Source organism: Trachemys scripta, chromosome 17, assembly GCF_013100865.1.
Source record: "Trachemys scripta elegans isolate TJP31775 chromosome 17, CAS_Tse_1.0, whole genome shotgun sequence".
NCBI classification, from domain to species: Eukaryota; Metazoa; Chordata; order Testudines; family Emydidae; genus Trachemys; species Trachemys scripta.
Window position 1 is genome coordinate 4,064,529 of NC_048314.1, and position 18,266 is coordinate 4,082,794.

General features: G+C 47.6%; 1 protein-coding gene across 2 annotated transcripts in view; it reads right to left on the reverse strand.

The window, feature by feature from the left end:
• The window catches only part of RABL6 (RAB, member RAS oncogene family like 6), a 124,305-nt gene that overhangs the window by 9,753 nt on the left and 96,286 nt on the right, over nucleotides 1-18,266 (reverse strand). The window contains exons 11-13 of one of the 2 annotated variants that reach the window (XM_034793636.1): nucleotides 7,126-7,338; nucleotides 5,233-5,587; nucleotides 1,448-1,619 (exon numbers count right to left, since the gene is read on the reverse strand). In XM_034793636.1, coding sequence (XP_034649527.1) covers nucleotides 1,448-1,619; nucleotides 5,233-5,587; nucleotides 7,126-7,338 — 740 coding nt within the window. Of the gene's footprint in view, nucleotides 1-1,447; nucleotides 1,620-5,229; nucleotides 5,588-7,125; nucleotides 7,339-18,266 lie in introns of both variants that reach the window. The other variant, XM_034793635.1, reaches the window with a different exon arrangement.

Genomic DNA, 18,266 nt, shown 5'->3' on the forward strand with positions numbered 1-18,266 from the left:
ACTTATGGTTTTAGTTAGTGAAAGCGACACCTTGAATTGCACCTGGAAATGACTTGGAAACCAGCGCAGACTTCAAAAATTAACAAGTCTTCTGCACCTATCACTGCCAAGGAGGCCAATCCTGCGTTAGCTGAAGCTCCTGAGTGGTTGTCAAGGGCTGTTCATGTAAAGTGTATCTGTGGTAAACTGGCCGACACAAAGGCTGGATAATAGTGTCAAGACCTGCATTAAGGAGGGAAGGGAAGATCACAACCTTCTGCTAAAAACTCTTTGCTTAGGAAAACTAACGCCAGGAGGACCCATACATTTAGAGCTTACTCTCTAACAACAAGGACTGACACCAATCCTGCTGCACCTTCTAGATCTTCCGGCATACTTGCCAACATCCCTCCCATCTGCTCTGTGCAAAGCTTCAGCTAACTTACTCTTATCCACCAGTTCAAGGACTAGACACTGGGGAAGCAGCTAAACTGCACGGTTTGGGTCTGACTGAAGAGACATGCCTGTTTATTGATGGCACCACAGTCCAAACCATTTCATTCTCTGCCCTTCTGGCATCATGGATTCATTGAGCAGAAGGGCTGACAGAATGGATCCCATGTAAACACCCTTGGGACAGATAAGCAATTACCTACCCCCACTATTTGGGGTGGGGTTTCAGAGGAGAGAACAGAGTCATTGAAGTGCAATTCTGCCCACTCAAGTCACTTACACCTCAGTTCAACACTGAAAGTTGCTGACACCTGGCCTCTTCCATCATTATCAGGAACCTATCAGACCCAACACAACAGGGCAGTGTAGGTTATGGGAAATCAAACAGGTAAAAGCAAGGCAAAATTACATGTGAGTTATTGATAGACCTTGGATAGGCTTTGACATCTTAATCATAATTTTAGAACAACTAATCAATGTCAAACCCCTTCTACACCTCTTACAGCTCCCCCCCACCCCTCAATCATGAAGAGTCTTTAACGTCCCATAATTCCAGGTTACTTCCCAGGCAGATGAATAGGAAGCAGTTGTGTGGTAACGCCAATCCATCCATAGAAACCTCTCCGCATAAGCTATGGTTGGCTCTTGGGATGGGAGGACCCACAATAAGACTCAGATTCTTAAGCATGCAAAGCTGGACAGGAAATCTCAAGAAAAGGCTCTCAAGAAGTGCCTCTACTTCTAGCAGGGCAGGGAAAAGCACAGTAGTCTTTCCCAAGGCCTCAGCAAGTGCTCTCCCAGCTGAGGTTAGTCAGGGCAGGCATGGGAGAAAGCGAAAAAGTTAATTATGCTTTGGCAGAGCTCATTAAATGCTCACACAGGGCGTTAGGTGAAGTTGGGAGTGTTTTACTTAATGCAAAATTGATTTGCTTAACGTTGGACCTACTCAGTGCAGTGAAAAACCCAGCAGGACAATCACACTCGGGAGTGGCTCAGACATATGACCTACTTTTACCTTCATCACTGCTCTCTTTGGGGCCTGTTTCTTCCAAACCCAAGCCAAAGAGATCAGAGTCATTTTTCAGCTTGAAGGAGTGGACTGTAGGCTTCATGGGCTGTGGAGGCTTTGCTAACGAGGTGTCTTCATCAGAGATGTCAGAGGGGTCTTCTCGGACTGGGAATTCACCCTAGAGAATGAAAGTAGACACATCATGGACCCAATCTCAGCTACCAAGGAGTCTAAACTGATCGTTCAAGCAAAAGCCCCATCTCCCCTCTACTTAGGATACATTTCTGCTCTCTAAAGGGGAGCTGGGGGGTGCTATTTTCAATAAACTGTCACAGTTTTATCCAAAAGGCAGTTGTACCTATTTTATGCCACGATGGAAGTGCCTAGACAGCACTGGAACTGTAGCTCTGGTGTGAAATGCCCTGTGGTGCTTAACATTTGTATTCAAAAGGCCAGCCTCTTGGCGCTGTGGAGTTAAACATGAGCCCCAGATGCATCAGACTTACCAACTGCACAAATGGGCACTGCCATCCTGGAAAACCTTCAAATACAATGAACTCAAACCTATATTGTGCCCTGGAAGAGTCCGAGGGGAATCCATGCCATCCTGGGGTCAAAAGGCAGTACGCACCCAGGGGAATCATTTCATGGGGCTGGAGCAAACTCCTCTGTTCAAGGAAAGAGGGAGCTGCATCTCCCATGATATAGAGGCTAAAAGCTGGGAAATTGCAGGGGCCAGGTAAAGCCTCAGAAGGCTCCTCTCACCCTGCAAGAGGGGAAAAGGAGACAGCTGTGGCCCGATCCTGGAGCACAGACCTCTCCCCATGTTTGCCACTTGACACTTAAGGAATTAACTTCGTTCCTTTACAATATTCTTAGCACTAGTCCAAACGTGATCTGCCTCTTTTGCTGAGCTGCCTTTCCGGCTCTGTATGCCTCTGTGCAGCCCTCCCCGTTAGTGGAGGGGGCACAGCTTCTTTCACTGCTCAACCTGGCCAACACATTGTGCACTGAAGAAGAGTTTTTCTGTGGACGGATATCTCCCTGACGCAGCACTTCCCAGCAAATCCTGCTGTTTAATCAGGTACAAGGAGTCATAACCTTGCTCAGAAAGGCACTGTTTTTATAGTGAAATGCTTGGAACGGCGAGCATTGGCCATGCTAGGAGAACGGAGTGTTACTGAATGAGGCCAGTATGATACATGGCCAAGGTCTGGACAAACTAGGACAGTGACTCTCCCCACACAACCATGGCGCAAGGTGAACACATCAAACCAACTCTACAGGACCCCTCTATAGTTACTGGCTCAGTATACAGTACTTTGTCTGTAAGCATAGGGGCTTCTTTACACAGTCAATCATGGCTAGTTGTTTCTGTACAGATGGGCCTAATGGTTCTACTGTGGACTATCTAAGGCAGGGACATCCAGAATTTGCTCAGGTAAAGGCCACAACAGCGAACTGTAGGATCTCAAAGAATTCACTGAATTCCCTCATCTTTAATATGGAGGAAGGCCCGAGGAGAAGCCAGGTCCTCTCTGATCTAGGCAGCCTTTTGCAGGTTGCATCTATGTTAAAGCTGAGCAGCTGCAGCCTATGTTGTGAATGTCGTGGATATGCTATGTATACCCCAACTTCAGCTATATGCTGGACTGCCCCTCTATAAAGGCATTTGGGGCTTCAATAGGCTTTGCCAAGCAAAGGAAGGTTTCAACACAACTTCACCATGGCTTTTCAATTCTTGGGTTGAAGACAGGGAAATGTGCACACACACTCACCCTCCCTCCCTCCCGTTTCCCCATTCTCTCCCCGCCAAGCTCCAGATGAAAAATCCTCAGCATTTGGGTTTCATACATTCCAAGCGGCTGCTTGAGCTCAGAAGTTATCTGCAGTTACTGAGAATAATCTATATTAGGGCTGTCAATTAATCACAGTTAATTTTTGGGGTTAATCATGAGAGTTAACTGCAATTAAAAAAATTAATCATGATTAATTGCACTGTTAAACAATAGATTTTAATTTAAATCTATTGTTTATTTTTTGATGTTTTTCTACATTTTCAAATCTATTGATTTCTATTACCAACACAGAATACAAAGTGTACACTGCTCACTTTAGATTATAATTTTTTATTACAAAGATTTGCACTGTAAAAATGATAAATAAAAAATAGTATTTTTCAATTCACCTCATACAAGTACTGTAGTGTAATCTCGATCATGAAAGTGTAACTTACAAATGTAGATTTTTTTGTTTTGTTACATAACTGCATTCAGAAACAAAACAATGTAAAACTTTAGAGTCTACAAGTCCACTCAGTCCTACTTCTTGTTCATTCAATTGCTAAGACAAACAAGTTTGTTTGCATTTACAGTAGATACTGCTGACCGCTTCTTATTTACAATGTCACCTGAAAGAGAACGGGCATTTGCATGGCACTTTTGTAGCCGGCGTTACAAGGTATTTATGTGCCAGATATGCTAAACATTCATATGCCCCTTCATGCTTTGGCCACCATTCCAGAGGACATGCTTCCATGCTGACGATGCTCGTTAAAAAAATAATGCATTAATTAAATTTGTGACTGAACTCCTTGGGGGAGAATTGTATGTCTCCTGTTCTTTTTACCTGCATTCCGCCATATACTTCATGTTATAGCAGTCTCGGATGATGACCCAGCACATGTTGTTCATTTTAAGAACACTTTCACAGCAGATTTGACAAAATGCAAAGAAGGTACCAATGAGAGATTTCTAAAGATAGCTACAGCACTCAACCCAAGGTTTAAGAATCTAAAGTGCCTTCCAAAATCTGAGAGGGACGAGGTGTGGAGAATGTTTTCAGATGTCTTAAAAGAGCAACACTCCAATACAGAAACTACAGAACCCAAACCACCAAAAAAGAAAAATCAACCTTCTGCTGGTGGCATCTGACTCAGATGATGAAAATGAACATATGTCGGTCCGCTCTGCTTTGGATCGTTATCGAGCAGAACCCATCATCAACATGGACGCATATATTCTGGAATGGTGGTTGAAGCATGAAGGGACATATGAATCTTTTGCACATCTGGCACGTAAATACCTTGCGATGCCTGCTACAACAGTGCCATGCAAATGCCTGTTCTCACTTTCGGGTGACATTGTAAACAAGATGTGGGCAGCGTTATCTCCTGCAAATTGTAACCAAACTTGTTTATCTGAGAGATTGGCTGAAGTAGGACTAAGTGGATTTGTAGATTCTAAAGTTTTACATTGTTTTATGTTTGAATGCAGTTATTTTTTGTACACAAATCTACATTTGTAAGTTCAACTTTCATTATAAAGAGATTGCACTACAGTACTTGTATGAGGAACTGAAATATACTCTATTTCTTTTGTTTTTTACATTGCTACTATTTGTAATAAAAAATATAAAGTGAGCACTGTACACTTTGTATTCTGTATTGTAATTGAAATAAAAATATTTGAAAATACAGAAAACATCCAAAAATATTTAAATAAAGTGTTCTATTATTGTTAACAGTGTGATTAATCGCGGTTAATTTTTTTACTTGCTTGACAGCCCTAATCTATATACATAAAAATGCAACTGAGACATGCTACCATTCAGCTTCAACAATGAGAAGAAGCTTAATGGCCTGTGTTTGAATAATGCTCTTCAGATTGTTTAACTCTTATCTTGCAGCTGCTGCTCTTGGGATACTGGAAGATCAGACAAGAGCTCTCATCGCTCCATTGCTGCTTCTAGGCTGAGCTAGAAAGCAGTGACACATGCACGTTATTTACCACTTTCTTCCTTTGGCTATCAGACTCCTCGCTTTCAAAGTCCGGGTCATCCATCACAAATGAGAGCATCTGGGTGGCTATCGGTCCCTCCTGATCACTGTCAGACTCCTCAGGCATTTCTTCTTTGCTCCCCTTCAGTTTGGAAGCTGAGCCCTTGTTCAGGGAAGTAGTCCGTTGTGCCTGGACTGATGCTGTATCTGTAGGAGCAGCAGCTCCAGTGGCTGGCAGATCTGTGGGGAGCTTTGTGCTGCTGTGTTTCTCAAATCCAGAATGCGGAGGCAAGCTGCCTTGAGGCTTCTGGTCAGGTGCTTTGGTGGAAGCTGCTTCCTTTTGTGGTTTCATTGAATTTTTGGAAGACCTTTAAAAAAGGAAACAAGTTGTCAGCTACAACTCTAACAACAATGAAAGGGTGAGCTTGGTGCCCTCCCATCACATCCCAGCTGTGCAGGGGCTGTGGGCCCACTCAGTCACAAGGAGCCGGGTGTGGGGGAAACAGAGGGAACTGTCTGCCTTGGATCCATCAGGAGGGGTCCCACCACACAATTAAGCTGCCCCAATGGGCTGTTTCAGAGGGTTGGACCGTTGGAGTAAGGAAGATGTTGGAATCTGCCAGACTCCAGCAGGGGCCCTGGAAAGTTAATGTCTGACTAACATTTTTCTCCATTACAATTGAGGTCTCCCTGATCATACAGAAAGAGGGAAGCAAAACTAGTTGATCTTGTTAGAAACCGCGTTCATATAGACGAATATTTCCTTGTTCAGATCCTCTAAAGAGGCAGCACTGGCTAGGAGAGAGGAACGTGGATTAAAAGCAGGGGATTTATACAGTCACAGTTTTAGCAAGTTGGAACCCATGGCTTTGGTCCTATGAGCTCATTCCAAACCACTTCTCCTGCATGCTCTTTCACCAGGACTAACTGTGAGCCCTTGGGAGATTGGAGGTATCTTAACACACATGCGTTATCTTTCTTATGACACTCAGATAGTGACAGTGTTCAAGGAAAACCAAGAGGCTCCACCTCTTTCCTATACTCTTCCATGTCTACTCTCCTCATCTCCCACATTACACAAGTGAAGCAAAGTGACTAATGGTAACTAACCAGTTAGGTGAACCTATTCTAGGGGATTTCTCTAATCTACACCTACGCAGTGATGAGGCTCTATAGGTTTTATACATAGCACTCAGACCCTGGAAATCCTTCTGGCAGTAAGTCAAATGCTGAAAGATAGCCCAGACGTCCCTGAGGACACAAATACTTGAGATCAATGCATTTGCTTGTGGGCCAAGCCCTGTTGCATTATTTATGACGGCACACCTCACATTCCATGCAATTTACACCATATTCTGTAGGCTCCATTCTCCAGCAAGAGCAGCAATGCCATTCCCCCTATGCCAAAGTGCTGCTTGTTTTGGTGCGCAGAGAGGGCATCACAAGCACCCTCCATGCCCTATGCAGTGAGGCTTGAGACCCACCCACACCCACTATGAAAAAGTGCTCAACAGCTTACCCAACTCCTCTTGTTCAAATTTGGGAAGAAGGCTGAGCCGCTCCCTCATCAAGAGGGGCTCACACTCTGTGGAGTGTGATATGACAAATCAAGTTAGCCCTTTGGCTGCATTTGTGTGTTACAATTTCATCAAAACTGAAAAATCTGGATGGGGATTAATAATACTACTATGCACTTCCATAGCACCTTCCATCAGAGAATCTAGTTTGTGAACAGTTGCAAAGTTGGTGAGGTCAGATAACCCCATTTTACAGCTAGGAAAACAGGCTCAGTGAGATTAAGTGAGCTGCTTAAGGTCACAGCGAGACAGTGGCAGGACTGAAAAAAGACCTACACCTTCCAACTCCCAGTTCCATACTTTAGCTAGTAGACTATACTCCTTCATACCATTGTGTGTCGTAGTCCATGTCAATGTCTTCATCAGCCACGATGGTGACCACAGCATCCTCCATTTCCGCCTCCTCCTCACTTGACAAAGTGATATTTTTGCTTGGTACAAGTTCTGCTGCCAATGAGGGTTTACTGGGCACTTTGTCATCTAGATCCAGATCATCTTGGAAACCGGCTACCATAGGATTCCCTCCGAGAGCCTCTCCATCACTGCAAGATACAGAAGTGTTAAACAAAGCCCCTCAGGGCACATTCAGATGCGAACACTCCTACTTCTAGAATGCAAATGCAGCACTGGTGTTCCAGACTAATGCAACTTGAGTTCTAGGATCTCTTCCCGATCTTAATGAGGGCCATCTGTGGTTAGTCTGGGTCAGCTGAAGTTACCAGTGTCCTATTTGACTGTGCACTCCCTGACCTGCCATGGAGCTCAGGCAGTGCCTGATCACCAGAGCCAAGGGCCTGGCACAGTCCAAGTTCCACAATGGATTATAACCCCAGGGAGGGGGAGGGGGCATCAAGTAGTGGTTAGTACAACCAAGATCTGAGGCGAGGCCTCACAGCTACAGAGCATCTTTCTGCCTCAGTGAGGACTTTATGGGAACATTTCCAGTACACTGTGCACGGTATTAGTCAATTAAAAACCAATAGGAATTGCATGCCTTAATCCCCATGTCCTGGGATTCAAAAATATCCCATATTGACACAGTGGCAGGAAGATACCTTCAGCGCTTGGCTCCTCTGTGTTATTTCTTTTCTATAGTGCTCCCTGAAGTAGGCAGCTACCCAGACACCATAACAATGCTTAACATTCCCCAAATTAACCTAACCTAAGGACACATTTTAGAGTGTAAGAGCCCCTAAGGCTCCCTCGACTGAACAGGATTATGCCTTCTGAGACATCTTGAGCAGGAGTTTCACTGCAGAATTATAGGCTTGATTTCCCAAGGACCTGCCATATTAATGCTTTCCTTGAGATTTGCTCACGTCAGGAATATAGATTATTTTCACAATTCAGACTCAGGAGGCTTTGCACTACCTTTCCTTAGCCTGCCTGCTTTCTCTATTAAGTACTTTTTATTCAGAGAAGATCATTTGCTTCTTGATAAATGGATGTATTATGTTGGTGTCTAACACACACAGAGCATTCACCTTCCTTATAATGACCTGTTAAGGATTATACAAACTCATCTCATTTACTTCCAAATACAAAAAATGACATTCATGGCATGTGATGGTTAACACTTTAGAGGGTTAAAGGAAGGAGCTGGGACTGACTAATCGCCCCTCAAGCTTCAGACCTGGTTTTCTAGTAGGTGTCTATCATCACTCTGACTCCCGCTGGGCATTGGCCAGCATGACGCTGACCAGCTGTGGATGGTGGAAGCTGCCACACATGCTTGCTAAAGGAACAGGATGTTCAAAGGACTTTAATTGATTCCATGTCAACTCACCCAGCCATTTTTGACAGGCTATCGTTCCCAAGTGGATGTTCTAAGGAATTTGTATCTTTACCAACCGAGTGTATGTGATGGAGAGAGCTCATTTCAAATTTGACACTGCAGTAAGTGTTGATTTCAACTGAACATTTGCCTAGATCATTATGCCACGTTCAGGTTTTACATGCAATCCCCTTGGGGATTCCTCTGCCTCCCTTCTGGAGTGCTAAACAGACCCTCTGCTTTCAAAACACTGCAGCCACCAATGCTCCAGCTGAGGCAGCCTGCCCAGGACTCCCTTTAGAGCTCAACACTGCTGCTGCCACAATGAACCAAAAAGGTGTGGGCTGCTGAGCATTAGGGACATGCTATCCCCCCAGGCTGAGTGGGTTGCCACTGCAGCCCTCACCAGACTGGAATTGGCTCCTAAACCCTCATCTCCCATATAACAGGGCACAGCCTCACCCCAGGCTAGCCCCATAAAAACTAACTAAAACATGGCACTGCGGTTGGAGGGGAGGGGGATTTAAAAAGAGGTTTCTGGGGATTAAAAAGAATGTGAGTGGACTTCCCCTTGAAATGTATCAAAAAGAAAATGAAAATGTCCTCAAAATGATGCTGCGGGTGGCTTTATTTTAAAATGCTATTGGTGGTGTGACAAGCTCTAGAAACCTCACTCTAGATTACAGTACTGTCTTGAATATATAGCAGTAGCTTAATTAATGCAACTCTAGCTATTACCTGCTGTAAGTGCAATTATCCTCCCACCAATCAGCACACACACTAGACTGAGGCACGGCTCTTTAAAACGTCCTCAGTCTGGATAGAAAGCATGTGTATGTACACACAGATGAACGAAGTGGCTCATCTCCACATGCAGGGTATATGTAAAGACACTGACTGCCTCCATCCCTAGCTTCTACACAAATCACCTAGCTGCAGCTTAACAGCAAGACACCAGGAAAAACACTGCTGCAATACAAACGAGGTCTGACAATGCCAAATTAGTATCATCTTGGGCACTGACTCTCCAGTTGGAAGGAACTCACAGAGAATGTAAAAATAAGCACACTGCACCAGTCTCAACAGCCTGCCAAACCTGCATTAATTCTGAGCTAATGGGCACCTAGCACCAAAGAGGTAAGTGATTGAAGGTAAACCCTGCTGACATTACGCCAAAGAACATGCTAGGCGAGGTCCCTCATTCTGAGGCTCGTGGCGTATAGGGGCAAACTCCATTTCAAATCCTGAGTGTACTGCTTCCAGTTCAGAAGAAACGGCTCAGCCGTAGCTCGTTCTCTAATGTACCTTCCCCTACAGAGGGTGAACACACTCCTCCTGCCACTTTCATTCAGGAGCTAGAGAAACAGAGGGAAAGGAACTAAAATCTAGTTCAGCAAGGAAGCTGGAGGGAACTTGTGCTATGGGAGAGGGGTGGTGTGAGCACGCGCCAGGGGAGCCCCAGGCTTGGTCTACACTACCCCCCTAATTCGAACTAAGGTACGCAACTTCAGCTACGTGAATAACGTAGCTGAAGTTCGAAGTACCTTAGTTCGAATTAGTTCGAACTTACCTTGGTCCACACGCGGCAGGCAGGCTCCCCCGTCGACTCCGCGGTACTCCTCTCGGCGAGCTGGAGTACCGCAGTCGACGGCGAGCACTTCCGGGTTCGACTTATCGCGTCCAGACTAGACGCGATAAGTCGAACCCAGAAGTTCGATTTCCAGCCGTCGAACTAGCGGGTAAGTGTAGCCAAGGCCCCAGAGTGTGAAGGAAACCCTGTCCTCAATTCCCCTCACTTGCACTCTCAGCACAGCTGGGTGACACTACTGAAGCATCTGTCCATGAAGGTTTATGTATGTATGTATGTATGTGTGTGGAGGGGAGGGGGCAGTGAGGGGACAACAGACAAGTTCAGAGTTATGCAGATTTAAGGATATGGAAAGATAACTAGATGGTTAGTAAAGATAAAAGTCTAGTGAAGTGGTGAAAACAGATCCACACGTTCACACAGAACTCACCTTTCTAATCCTGTATCCTATCCATAGGCATAACCTAGCTACTTCCGGCAAGGCCAGGAACAGAGAAGAAATGGGGACGTCTATTCTGAGTCTGATAAGCTTCTTTAATACCCTTCAAATACACCTTAGCATAGTGCATCAGACTAAGGGTAAGCCAGGCAAGCCCTGTGGCCAGGAAATAGGAAATATAACTGTCTCAATGAGCTGCTCAAGGAACACAGATTTCAAGAGTTCTCCTTGTACACTGCAGGACAGAAACAGGCCTTAAAAAACCACCACCAACAAAAATGGAGCTTGGGACACACAACCCCATAAATCTTCAAAGACTTGTGCTGGTTGTTAGCCATGTGATGCCAATTGACTTTAAATAGGAATTACATAGCTCAGAGGTTCTCAGCCTGTGGTCTGTGAACCACCCATGGGCCTCCTATGGTGCTGTCTCACTTCCAGCAGCTAGGCCACATTTCAAGGCTGATAAAGTACACACATATATTGCTCAATATTACTTTCCATGTCAGAAATTGGTGCAGGAGCCAAAGGGATATTATGGGATCACAAGTGGGTGGAAGGGGGTCCACAAAGCATAATCAAGGTATGGTCAACACTGAAATCATTTGAGAATCCCTGATAGCAAAAACCACGTAGCTTCCTAATGCCAGTTTGATGTCGCTGCTATAGCGCAGAAAGAAAACAGGTCAAGGCAAAGCAAGAGTGTTCTTCTGAATGAAGTCACCACACTAGTAAGTCTCATGAAGGGCACAATTACAAGAGATTCTACTCCACTGTATCTAGGATGGGCATCTAAAGCTATATCTACACTAGCACTTTTGTCAGTAAAAAAATGGTTACCTACCTCCTTGTAACTGTTGTTCTTTGAGATGTGTTGCTCATGTCCATTCCAAATAGGTGTATGTACGCTGTGTGCACAGTCACTGGAAGATTTTTTCCCTAGCGGTACCCATCAGGTTGGCCTGAGCACCCCCTGGAGTTGTGCCTTCAAGGCGCCGCATATAGGGCCCTGCCGATCCACTGCCTCTGCAGTTCCTTCTTGCTGGAGGCTCCATTCGAGGGGACGGTGGATGGGTCTTGGAATGGATATGAGCAACACATCTCAAAGAACAATAGTTATGAGAAGCTAGGTAACCGTTTTTGCTTCTTCTAGTGCTTGCTCATGTCAATCCCAAGTAGGTGACTCCCAAGCAGACCATTGCAGGAGTGGTCAGAGCTCACGGGTCAGGGTTCACTGACTGAAGCACTGGTCTGCCCCAAACTGCGTCGTCCCTGGCATGCTGGATGATGGCATAATGCGAAGTGAAAGTGTGGATCGACAACCAGGTCGCTGCCCTGCAAATCTCCTGTATAGGGGCTTGTGCCAGGAATGTGGCCAAGGCGGCCTGCACCCTTGTAGAATGCGCTGTTAGCGTCAGGTCTGGCACTTTCGCCAGGTCATAACAAGTCTGAATGCAGGACATCATCCACAACGAAATTCTTTGGGACGATACTGGGAGGCCCTTCATCCTGTTTGCTATAGCGAATAGCTGGTTAGATTTCCAGAATGGTTTTGTCCTTTCAATATAGAAGGCCAGAGCCTGCCTCACATCCAGGGAATGGAGTGTTTGTTCCCTGCTGTTGGCATGTGGCTTAGGGCAAAACACTGGGAGGAAAATGTCCTGACCTGTGTGAAACTGAGATACCACCTTTGGCAGGAAGGCTGGATGAGGCTGTGACTGGACCTTGTCCTTATAGAAGACTGGGTATGGAGGTTCAGATGTCAAGGCTTTGATCCCAGACACCCTCCTGGCTGAAGTTATTGCCACCAAGAATGCTACTTTCCACGAGAGGTAGAGGGCTCAAAGGGAGGTCCCATTAACCTGGAGAGCACCAGGTTAAGATCCCATGCTGGTATTGTATGGCTGACTGTAGGGTATAGCCTGTCTAGGCCCTTGAGAAAACGACCTACCATTGGGCTAGTAAAGACCAAATCAACCATCCACCCTTGGGTAGAATGCCAAGATGGCTGCTGGGTGAAGCTTTACAGATGAAGCAGTCAGATCTGACGGTGTCAAGTGCAGTAGATAGTCTAAGATGAAGGGTATTAATGCTTGAGTCGGAGACGTGCCCCTTTGCGTCATCCAGATCGAAAATCTCTTCCACTTAGCTAAGTAAATAGCTCTAGTGGATGGCTTTTGGCTGCCAAGGAGGACCTCTCTAACAGGTTCAGAGCATGAGAACTCCATGGGGTTTAGTCATGAAGCTTCCACTCTGAGGTGGAGAGACTTGAGGTTGAGGTGCTGGAGGTGACCATGGTCTTGGGTGATTGGAGTGGCTGACAGTTCCAAGAGTGATGTGTACCAGTGTTGGCGAGGTCAGGCAGGTGCTATTAGAATGATGGACGCCCTGTACCTTCTGAACTTGAGCAGGGCCTTGTGAATGAGCGGAAAGGGTGGGAACGCATAGAACAGACGGTCCTTCCCAAGGAGGAGAAACACATCCGTGGTCAAGCCTGGGCTGTGATTCAGGATGGAGCAAAACTGCTGATATTTCCTGTTCATTTTCATCATGAACAGGTCCACCTGGGGAACTCCCCATCATTGAAAGATGCTGTACATGATGTCCGGGCAGATGGACCACTCGTGGCCATGGAATAATCTGCTGAGATTGTCCGCCAGCTCTTTCTGGGATCCCGGAAGATAAGATGCCCCTAGATGTATCGAGAGAGCTATGCAGAGTTCTGTTTGGGACCAGAGGCCTTGCGTCCTGAGCTAAGTTCCCTCTAAGCCGCACAGCAGCCTTGCAAGGGCTGTGCAGGTGCTCAAGGCTATGGCAGGGAGAGGCTCCTGCAGGGCCGCCCAGAGGATTCAGGGGGCCTGGGGCAAAGCAATTTCAGGAGCCCCTTCCATAAAAAAAAGTTGCAATACTATAGAATACTATATTCTCATGGGGGCCCCTGTGAGGCCCGGGGCCTGGGGCAAATTGCCCCTCCCCCCGGGCGCCTCACCTGCAGCCCCAACCTGCCGCAGCAACTCCGGGGCTGGGGACGCAGGAGAGGTTCCTCTCCCCGCTGCTGTGGCTTTGGGGCTGGGTTTGTATTTTGCATTCCAGCCCTTCACTCTCTCTAGCAACTCAAAGCAAAGCTCAGCTGCAGCCAGAGTGCCTACTGTTCCCATTTCACCGAGTTCGGATCGGCCAGTTTCCTCACAGAACCCAGCAAGCAGCCCCAGGTTCACACAAAAGGGTCACAACAAACCCTTTCAGCGAAGCTGGCCTGAGCTTGAGGTTGGTAACAAAACTTAGATCCAGGTGAGTCGTGTGCAGTTTGGCCTTTGCTGTGAATTTCCTCCCGCAGCACATCAGTTTTGTGGGCTCATGTTATTTACCAGCGTCAAAATGGTATTATGGGCATTGACACTTCTTATAGCTGATGAAAATTTAACAGCTTTCTTACCTAGGGAGTGAAATCTTGCTGAAATTTCACTGGCATAAACCCAGTGTAACTCCATTAATATCCATGGTGTAACTGAATGCTGAATTTGGCCCATAGTCTGTTATTCAGCTGTGAAGTTTTCTGCTTGATATTAATCCCAGAAGAACCCAAGTCTTCCTCCTGAGCAGAGGCTACCAGGGGAGAGGCGCTTCTTCCCATCACAGTAGGTCCAGGGCTGCTGCAGCGAGAGGAATGGGGGGAGACACCTCTCCCTGCCAAAGCCCTGGGGCAGCCTGCACCCCAAAGGCAGCCTGCACCCCCAATCCCTCATCCCCATCCCAGACCCGCACCCCCCACCAGAACCCCCCCCCCACAATCCGAATCCCTCGGCCCCACATCACACCTTCATATTGATGCACATAAAATTCATTCTGCACATGGGTGTAAAACATTAGAGGGAACATTGGTCCTGACGCCCCTAGATGTGCACCCCACCCCAATGTTGAAGCTCCGTGACTAGCAACATCAATGGTTGCAATCTGGAGAAGGGCACTCTTGTGCAAACTGCTGGAGGGTTCGACAACCCGAGGAGGAAACAAGACTACCTTGTCCAAGCTGTGTCTGCTTGGACGGCATACTGAAGTCAGCCAGGCCTGAAGTGCTGGATTACAGATGTGCAAGTGGCCATGTGACCGAGCAGTTTCGGGCAGCTCTGTGCTGTTGTGGTGTGGAAAAGTTGAAAGTCCTCTATGATGGAGCACATGGTTTGAAAGCACTCCTCTGGCAGAATGCCCTGGCTTGGGTGGAGTCTAGTACTGCTATGAACTCTATCGTCTGGGTGGGGGTAAGGCGGACTTGGGCACATTAAGCAATGGACCCAGACTGTCGAAGACTGATCGTATCAGATGTACGTGTGTTTCTACCTGTGCCCTGGAGCAGCCCTTGACAAGCCAGTCATCAAGATACGGGAACACCGGCACCTGCCGTCGCCTTAGAAAGGCGGCCACAACTGACTTGCTCTTGGTGAACACCTGAGGGGGCGCTGACAGGCCGAAGGGAAGGACCGTAAACTGGTAATGGTTGTGGTTCACTACGAACCAGAGAAAACATCTGTGGGATGGGACTATCGATATGTGGAAGTACGCATCCTTCAAGTCAAGGGTGGCATATTAGTTCCCTGGATCCTGGGAGGGGATGATGGCAGCCAAAGAGATCATGCGGAACTTGAATATGGGTCTGAGACCTCCTTTGGCTTTGGAGATTAGGAAGTATTGGGAATAAAAACCCTTGCCCCTTAGCTCCTGAGGGACCTTCTCTACTGTTCCTGCGGCTAGCAGCGTTTGCACCTCCTGCATGAGATGTTGCTCATGAGACAAGTGCCTGAAGAGGGATGGGGAAGGGAGGAGCAGAAATGGAGAGAATATCCCACATCTACCGTGTGGAGAACCCAGCAGTCTGAGGTTATCTGGGCCCACGCACAACAGAAGTGGGATAGAAGATTCAGAAAACAAGGGGAAGGATCCGGTTACTGGACTGGTGCACTGTCCCCGGATGCACCCTCAAAAGATGTGCTTGGAGACAAAGGACTGCTTTGCTGACCCTGGCCTTGACTGGGTGGCAGATGGGGAGGTTTGCACCTGTTATTCCTGCCCCACTTCCTAGAGAAGTCCTGTGTAGGCTGGGAGGGTAGAAATGTGAAGGAGGTTGGGGCTTAAAATGCTTCCTCTGAGTAGTGGGAGTATGCAGGCCCAGAGAGTTCAGTGTTGCCCTTGAACCCTTTACGCTATGGAGTTTGGAGTCTGTCTGCTCTAAAAAGAACCCCAAGCCAACAAAAGGCAGGTCTTGTATTGTCTGCTGGACCTCTGCCCGACACTTGGAGCCATGAACTTCTCCTCATGGATATGGCGGAGGATACGGTTCGTGTGGCCGAGTCCACCGCATCCAGTGAGGCCTGCAAAGAGGTCCGTGCCACTGCCTTGCTGTCCTCATCCACAGCTGCGAACTTTGATCTACAGTCTGCAGGAATCAGCTCCTTAAAGTTCATCAGGGTATTCCACCAATTGAAGTTATATTTGCTCAAGATTGCTTGCTGGTTAGCAATCCGAAGCTGGAGCCCCCCAGTGGAGTACATCTTCCTGCCAAAGAGGTCCAGCTTCTTTGAGTCCTTGGATTTTGGGGTTGGGCCCTGCTGCTCCTGCCCTTCTCTCTCATTCATAGCCGCTACCACCAGCGACCCCGGCTACAGATGAGTAAACAGGTATTCTTACCCTTTTGAAGGTACAAAATATTTCCTTTCTACCCCCTTAGCTGTAGGGGGGATAGAGGCAGGAGTCTGCCACAAGGTCTTCGTGGTGGTCTGAATGGTTTTTATGAGGGGTAATGCTACCCTTGAGGGCCCCTCGGGGGCTAAGATGTCCACCATGGGGGTCTACTGACTCGACCATCTCCTCGGCCTGTAGCCCCAGGTTTTGAGACACCCTGCACAACAGCTCCTGACGGGGTCTATTGTCAATGGGGGGCGGAGCAGAAGACGACCATCCTGCCACTGCCTCATCGGGAGAAGATGACTGATGCCCTAGGCGGTACCGGACCCTCCTGGTACCCTGCTATTGTCCCTGCCCAGTGCCTTATTGCCCGGTGCCAGGCCGGTCCTGGTGTCAGCCATGCTGTTGGTATCTAGACGGGGCTCTGCGCCGGGCTCTGAAACCGTCTCGGTGCCTCGTGGTGGGAGACGGTTCGGGGTGGAGGAGGGGCACGCTCTTCTGAAATTACCGACTGTGAGCCTGTGGAATAGGTACCCTGGGCCTGATGGTATGCCCATGGCGTGGGCCCCTGCCACTGCGCCAGCCCCGGTACCAAAGGGGAGGCACAATCTGTCTCCTGTCTACAGCAGCGCTGTTCCAACCGGTACCAGCTGTGTCTTGAGTAATAGGACTCTGCCTCTGAGTCCGATGACTGACGCCGAGCACTGTCAGTCCTGGCTGATCTATTGTTGTTCTTGTTTGGCACTGGTGAGCGCGAGCAGTGCTGAGTTGCTGCCCTGGGACTTCGGCGCCGGGAAATGATGGTGCCGAGGGTCTCTAGGCATAGAGTCCTTCCTCAGTGCCATAGCTTCTCTACTGGAGGCCGGCGTGCTCTGCACGGAGGTGCTGGGTGCCATGTCCTGCTGGCCCAGAGCCAGTTGGGGATGGAGAACTGCCTCCATGAGGAGCTGCTTGAGCCAGAAGTCCCTTCCCTTTTTAGTTCTAGGGCAGAACCCTTTGCAGATCCTGCAACGATATGTTTGATGTGCTTCCCCCAGGCACTTTAGGCAGGAGTCATGGGGATTGCCCTTTGGCACCCTTGGGATCAAGGCATGCCCCGAACGCCAAGAGGGGAACGAACTGGGTTTGGGGGAACCCCTAAACACTAACTAGCTAACTACAACTAATACTAACTATTTAAATATTTACAGGTTGAAGATACAGAAATCACTAGAGGAAACGCTTGCTGAAGCAAGAGACACTCAGCTCCAACAACCATCACTGGCGGTAAGATAGAACTGAGGAGGCAGTGGGTCAGCAAGGACCTATATGCAGTGACTCAAAGGCATGTCTCCAGGGTGCACCCAGGCCGACCCAATGGTTACCGCTAGGGGAAAAGTCTTCTGATGACTGTGCACGTGGCGCGCACACACCTACTTGGAATTGACATGAGCAAGCACTTGAAGAAGAACTTATGTGAAAAAAACGCCCTCCTAACTGACGTAAGTTACACCAACAGAAGCACTGGTGTGGACAGCGCTACGTCAGTGGGAGATGCTCTCCCGCCAACATAGCTATCACTGCTTGTTGGGGATGGTTTAATTGTGTCAATGGGAGAGCTCTCTCATGTCAGCATAAAGCGGCTACATGGGAGATCTTACAGCAATGCAACTGCATCGGTACAGCTGTGCCACTGTAAGGTCTCTAGAGTAGACATGGAATGGTGTCCGAAGCACGAAGGGGCATACGAATGTTTAGCATATCAGGCACATAAGTACCTTGCAGTGCCAGCTACAGAAGTGCCATGTGAATGCCTGTTCTCTTTCAGGTGACATTGTAAATAAGAAGCGGGCAGCATTATCTCCTGTAAATGTAAACAAACTTGTTTGTCTGATTTCAGAGTAGCAGCCGTGTTAGTCTGTATCCGCAAAAAGAACAGGAGTACTTGTGGCACCTTAGAGACTAACAAATTTATTAGAGCATAAGCTTTCGTGGACTACAGCCCACTTCT